At 31.8% G+C, this 6,717-nt stretch overlaps 1 protein-coding gene across 1 annotated transcript; it reads left to right on the top strand.

The window, feature by feature from the left end:
• The first annotated feature begins 2,964 nt into the window (after nt 1-2,964).
• PDE312 (Nucleic acid-binding, OB-fold-like protein) lies at nt 2,965-6,372 on the top strand. The gene is made up of 12 exons (XM_078956801.1): nt 2,965-3,741; nt 3,866-3,925; nt 4,004-4,033; nt 4,183-4,256; nt 4,423-4,504; nt 4,620-4,693; nt 4,786-4,852; nt 4,952-5,044; nt 5,158-5,334; nt 5,431-5,481; nt 5,575-5,729; nt 5,844-6,372. Exons 1-12 carry the CDS (start codon nt 3,013-3,015, stop codon nt 6,235-6,237), a joined length of 1,986 nt encoding a protein of 661 aa, XP_078812927.1. The 5' UTR covers nt 2,965-3,012; the 3' UTR covers nt 6,238-6,372.
• Nucleotides 6,373-6,717: the final 345 nt, after the last annotated feature.

Genomic DNA, 6,717 nt, shown 5'->3' with positions numbered 1-6,717 from the left:
GTTTGAAACTCTCGATTTGTTTAGCTTTGTTATATGTTAGGAGCTCATGTCATATACAGACCCAACTCTATAAAGTTATTGGTCAAAATATTTAATAAGAGACTGTATGTAACGATAAATTTAAAAATTTTGGTCGATAAATGTGTTTTCAGTTTGTACTTTATATCTCGAGGTTTGGTTTCTTTTAGATATTAAGGTTTCTTTATACAATAAATATGATTTTAAAATGGGTGTCGTCGTAACCTTCCATTTGAAACTTAATTCGGCTTTTTTAAGTTCGAATATTTATGATTTTGGGCTCTCAAGTATTCAATATACTAATTGGGTAACATATTTACGAAGACATGGTTTGGGCTCAAGTATTCAATCATATATTATTCATATATATCTTTTCTAACGTAGAAATGAAGGTAAAGACCACGAAAATGTTCAAGGTTTCATAAAGAGAGATATATCCTCCGAAGTCTACAATGATTTGTTTCATGTGATTAGATGTCAACAAGCATTACCAGAATCATTGAAATTTAAAATTGACATGAAATTATTGAAATCAAGTTTTGGGAAAAACCAAGCATAGAGCCACACATAAGATTAAAGGTAAACAACACAAAAAACACTATTTTTACACAGAAATTCGATTTTGATACCGTGTTTTTTTTTGTGTGTCAATTTTAACATTGTGTTTTCCAATTTGTTACAATTCTGACCACTTGATCAGTTAACCAGGTTACATGCTGACGTGATATGATGACGTGTCAGTTTTTGATGACTTGGCATGCTGACATGATATGCTGACGTGTCAAAATTGATTTTTTTTCCACAAAAAACACTAAGTTTTCACTTTTTTTCGATTTTAACACTAAGTTTAATTTTTTATTTCAATTTTGACACTACGTATTTTTTTTTGTTCCAATCAAACATCATTTATCAAATTTTGTTTAATTTTGTCTATTTTCCATTTAAAACCGTATAAATATATTTTTTTATTACATTTTAAACCGTATAAACATATTTTTTTCGTTTAGAAACCATATTTTTATTTAAATACAAGGTGTTTTTTTCTTACATTCAAAGCATTAGTTATATTATGAGAATCAAACTAACCTTAAGCTTCTAATAAGATGTAAAAATTTGATGGGTTGCAAACTTGATATCCGAGTTTTGATCGACTACACGCCTCCAAACCTCCAAACACATTTTAAAGTTGCATATCTAATATAAAATACAATTTTTATATAACTAATACATATATATACATAAAAATATGGTTTGAGTGTAAAAAAAAATGTATTTATACAAAACTATGGTTTTTAATTAAAAAAAACATATTTATGCGGTTTAATTGTATTAAAAATATATTTATACGGTTTCAAATAGAAAATTATCAACATTTAACAAAACTGAAAAAAATGATGTTCGATTTGGAACAAAAAAATATAATGTCAAAGTTGAAAGAAAAAATTAAACTTAATGTCAAAATCGAAAAAAAAAAATGAAAACCTATTGATGTGATTTTTTGTCTTTTTTTAATTATTATTATTATTATTATTATTATTATTATTATTATTATTATTGTTATTGTTATTGTTATTATCATTATTATAGTTCTTGTAAATGTCGATAAACATATAAAATTCGGATGATATTATAAAATTTAAATGGCTATATAAAATGGAACAAAATCAAAGTTTGTCTTTATTTATTACAAATATTAATTGGTTCTGTATTACAATTGCTTGGTGTGTTATGCAGATTGAAACAATTAATCGAGTATCATACAATGTTTCTCATGCAATCGAATGTTTTGATCTGTATATACGGAAGAGCTTGTACAAAACATTAAACATTGTATATGCTCCTTGTAAATCAACCATTACATAATGGTTATTGTGAGCCTGAATCAATACTGTAGTTGTTGATGATGAAAATATATCCCGACAGATGAAATAATAATAATAATAATAATAATAATCATAATAATAATAATAATAATAAATATTGTTTATAAATGAATGTGATGGACCGACAAACAAAAATTAAGCTTTTTTTATCTAGTATAAAATTACGTGTTTGTATTTATAGTGTAATTTCAATGTGAAAAGTAAGTTTTTATTAATAATAATAATAATAATAATAATAATAATAATAATTCAGCTTTTTTATCCAATATGATAATAAAAGTTTTACAAATGAACAAAGTTATATCTTTCAATATGAAATTGTATTTGCAGCGTAATTCTAAAAAAATTAAGTTTTATTTTTTTTAAATAATAAAAATAATCTAATAAATAAAAGAAAAGAACAGTAAAAAACAAAAAGGAAAAAATAAATAAATAATAATGTCAAAAAGATAAATAATTGATTAGATCGAAGTTAGGGGATAATTGGATAAAAAAAATAGTTATAGCAAAACCTAGAGTAAATTACATGAATGGTCCTTATGGTTTGGAGTAACTTACATGTTTGATCCCTAACTTACTTTTTTAACTCGCAAGGTTTCTACTGTTTGTTTTTATTACGCGTTTGGTCCCTTCTATTTGTTTTTGTTACACGTTTGATCTCTGTTTACCTAAAAAGATTATTATTTGAACAGAGAAAAATAATGAGATAGATAGGGTAAAGTCAGGGGAGTGGGGTTGGGAGTGTGTTTATTTAAATAATTTAAAAAATCATAGGCAAAATAGTCTTTTTAGGTAAGATAGGGACCAAACGTGTAACAAAAACAAACAATAGGAACCTTCCAAGTTAAAAAAATAAGTTAGGAACCAAACATGCAAATTACCCTAAACCATAAGGACCATTCGTGTAATTTACTCCAAAACCTATTATAAAACCTATCTTTACAATTCACCATAGTTTCGTGATCCATTTGAAATTAAAAAAACAAAGATTGATTGCCTATTACAGTCCCTATGTTTACTTTTTCTTTACAATTTGGTCAGCATAGTTTCACACACAACAATTACATAACTACTCGAACCAACTTTATCCACTCTGAGCAACCAAGTGAGAATGCAAACCCTCTTAAACCCTCATCCCATCTCCTTTCTTCCTCCTCCAAAAATCCTAAATCCTACTAAGCTATTCAAATCCCGTAATATAAACCCATCCCTTCACTTCATCTCAACTGGAAAATTCACCGTTAAAGGTTTCTCAGCGGACGAATTCCCGGTCGATGAGGATTTCATCGAAAAATTCGGTCCCAAAGACGTGGAAACTGAAGATGAAGCCCGTCGCCGCAACTGGATCGAAGGAGGTTGGGCTCCATGGGAGGAAATCCTTACTCCAGAAGGAGATTTCGCCAGAAAATCACTCAACGAAGGAGAAGAAGTAGCATTGGAAAATCCTGATTCGATTGAAGCCTTCAAAATGTTGAGACCTAGTTACAGGAAGAAGAAAATGGAAGAATTAGGTTTAACAGAGGACGAATTTTACGCGAAACAGTTCGAGCTTAAGGGCGACATTCCGGAGCCCTTGAAGACGACATGGGCAGGGCCGATGGTGGTCCGTCATGTCCCACCGCGAGATTGGCCGCCGAAGGGGTGGGAAGTGGATAAGAAAGAGCTGGAATTTATCAGGGAGGCTCATAAGTTTTCAGCTAGAGTTGATCTTGAGCAAGTACAGAATGAAGCAAAAAGCAATACAGATGATTTGTGTTTGGACAGATATAAGGTGTTTCTGAAGCAGTATAACGAATGGGTGGATGCGAATAGAGATAGATTGGAGGAGGAATCATATAAGGTTCATCCCAACACTGAGTTCTTATAGTGATTCCTCAACTTGTAATTAATACTCACTTTGAAAACACCCATAATTCCAAGTTATTCATGTTATACACTAATGATATCCATAATTTTTGATACAGTATGATCAAGATTATTTTCCTGGTAGAAGGAAAAGAGGGAAAGATTATAAAGAAGGAATGGTAAGTTTTGAAATAATGTGAACCAAAATCGATGATGATCTTATGTTTTCTTACTTACTTTACCTTTCCCTTCTACAGTACGAGCTTCCATTTTACTACCCCGGACAAGTAAGTTTTACTAATTCTCTTGAACCATGTATAAGTATGCACTTGCATTGATTTTATTACCAAAATGAACCTGTAAATCTTATTATCCAAATAGCAATTTCATGCTATAAACGTACTCACATACATACATATATGTATATCTTGTGCAGATTTGTGTTGGTAAAGTGACTACTTTGCATCTTTATCAAGGAGCTTTCGTTGACATTGGAGGTGTTCATGATGGGTAAGTCTTGATAAATGATGTGTATTAAGTCATTAAGTCGTTTCTCTGACATTGTCTATTAAGTCGTTATTTCTGCATTAAGTAAAAAAAAAAAAGAAACACTTGTATACAATATATATAGCTTTTTAGATTGTTAACTCTAAGTAAAGCTCCATGGTCATTTCAGGTGGGTCCCAATTAAACGTAATGATTGGTATTGGATCCGACATCATATAAAAGTTGGTATGCATGTCATTGTTGAAATTCTGGTGAGTTATGGCTCTTCAAATGCATATTTCTGCTCCTTATTCCTTTTAAAAATTTTGTATTTTTGTATTCTGTTGCTCAAGTCAAATGTCTGTCTATTTTTTTTATTTTTTTCAGGCCAAACGAGATCCTTACCGTTTCCGATTTCCAATCGAGATGCGTTTTGTCGATCCTAATATAGATCACCTTATGTATGTTTTCCAGTTTCATATCTTTTATACATAGAATGTTAATCAGCTCAAAACTATAGCAAAATGTTTGATCTTTGACTTTTTACCTACAGTTTCAAGAGGTTTGACTACCCACCAATTTTCCATCGGGAGGAAGATACTAGTATGGATGAGTTGCGCGTACGTATTATTTGTTTAATGGTTTCTTATATATTACTATATGTACGTACGCATGTATGTATACATGGATTTACTGATGGTTTCAATACTTATTAACAGCGTGATTGTAGAAGGCCACCAATTTCCAAGGATGATCCGGGAATCAAGGTGGAGGAGGAACCTTTAATATGTAATCACCCTTACGTTAATACGGTATGTATATCCTCTCTTGTTGTCTGACAGTTGACAGTTGACAGTTGACAGTTGACAGTTAACAGATGACAGATGACCAAATACCATTGAATAATAATGAATTTGGTTTGCAGTTATGGCAAATACATGTTGCAGAGCAGTTGATTATGGATGATATGGAGATGAATCCAGAAAAATACGAGGGTAAAAAATTGTCGGAGTTGACCGATGAGGTGGAATTCAATGAAGAGAACAGTGTCGAATACAGCCAAGATTATTATAACCAAACTTTACTACCCAAAAGGATTGTGGTCAGTACTCACCACTTGGCTTTTGCTTGTTCAATCATCATTATTATTATTATCATTATTAAGTGACATTTTTTTTAATATGTATGTATTCATCAGAACGTGAGCGTGAAAGATCTCGACTTAGACGCTGCATACGCAGAGCGACAGGTTTGTTTTGAATTTGATTGATGTCAGCTTATTTCCCGTTTGCTTCCTATGGAATGTAACATGTATGTATATGTATATTTGGGGTTTTCACAGCATCATAATAAATTGAAAATCGAAGCAATGGAAAAAGGCGCAACATCTTACAAAATCGACAAGTTAAGACGTAATCATGAGATGGACGAATACGATTTTGTTCATTGGCGACGCTCAGTTGAGGAAAGAGAAGCCTTACTTCGAGACATAAGCTGGTATTCTCTTTTTTTTTCTTATTAAAACATTCTACTTTAAAAAATCTACCTAATTATACAATGCTATGCTATTTCTTTCGTTTAATGTTGTGTTTTTTTTTTTTTGTGGTTTAGCCGAAGAGCGGTTGGTCTACCATTGGAGGAGCCAGGAAGGTACCATGACCCGAGCAGTGTTGCAAAAGACAAATATGACCCTGAAAACCCTCTGTATAGATACGATTATTGGGGGGAGCCAAAAAGTTCTGAAAAGACGAAACAAAACCGATTAAGAGACTTCCACAACAAAGGAATTATAGGTAGAGGAATGGTGTGGTATGAAACGTCGTATGAAGATGCAATGAAGAATCAGGATGAAACGCGAGCTATGGAAATGGCAGAAACAAGGAATAAAGAAGAGGAAGATGAAGATGATGAGGTTGATGATGTCATTTATGAGATTGTTTCAGAGCCACAGCCGGAAGTCAATGGGGTTCAGACCAATGTATTTTCAGATGAATACTATGACTAGGTTTTTGGTGTTTGATGTATGTTGTATAGGTCAAGGAATTAATCTCGTAATCAGTGTTTTTTGAGGGAATGATTGTTGTTTTTTTTGGGTATCAACATTGAATTTAGTGATGGATTAAAAATTTTGGGTGACAAATATATGAGTGGGCTGAATTTGCGTCTTTAATCAAATGCTAACTTATTTGGAAGACATGGAGATGTGGATACAAGATGGGCCACCATTTAGCATGTTGGATCGATCACATTACGAGTCACATGATGGATTACATGCACGTTACACGTGATGCCTGGAGTTCATCTAAAAATTTGTCTCAATAATGCTTTGAATTTGCTTTTGGATTGATCCTTGTCCATGACAAATGGTTAAGGACACTAAACTCTTTTGCTAATCACACGTGGAAGAACATAGATTAGAAACAATTGTGAAAACATTTGAGGGCTATAAATTAAAAATAGAGACAAATGGTCTACGAGTTTTGTG

Source organism: Lactuca saligna, chromosome 5 (assembly GCF_052625555.1).
Source record: "Lactuca saligna cultivar CGN05327 chromosome 5, ASM5262555v1, whole genome shotgun sequence".
NCBI lineage: Eukaryota > Viridiplantae > Streptophyta > Magnoliopsida > Asterales > Asteraceae > Lactuca > Lactuca saligna.
The sequence above is the reverse complement of the archived record's forward strand: the minus strand, read 5'-3'. Positions and strand labels throughout refer to the sequence as shown.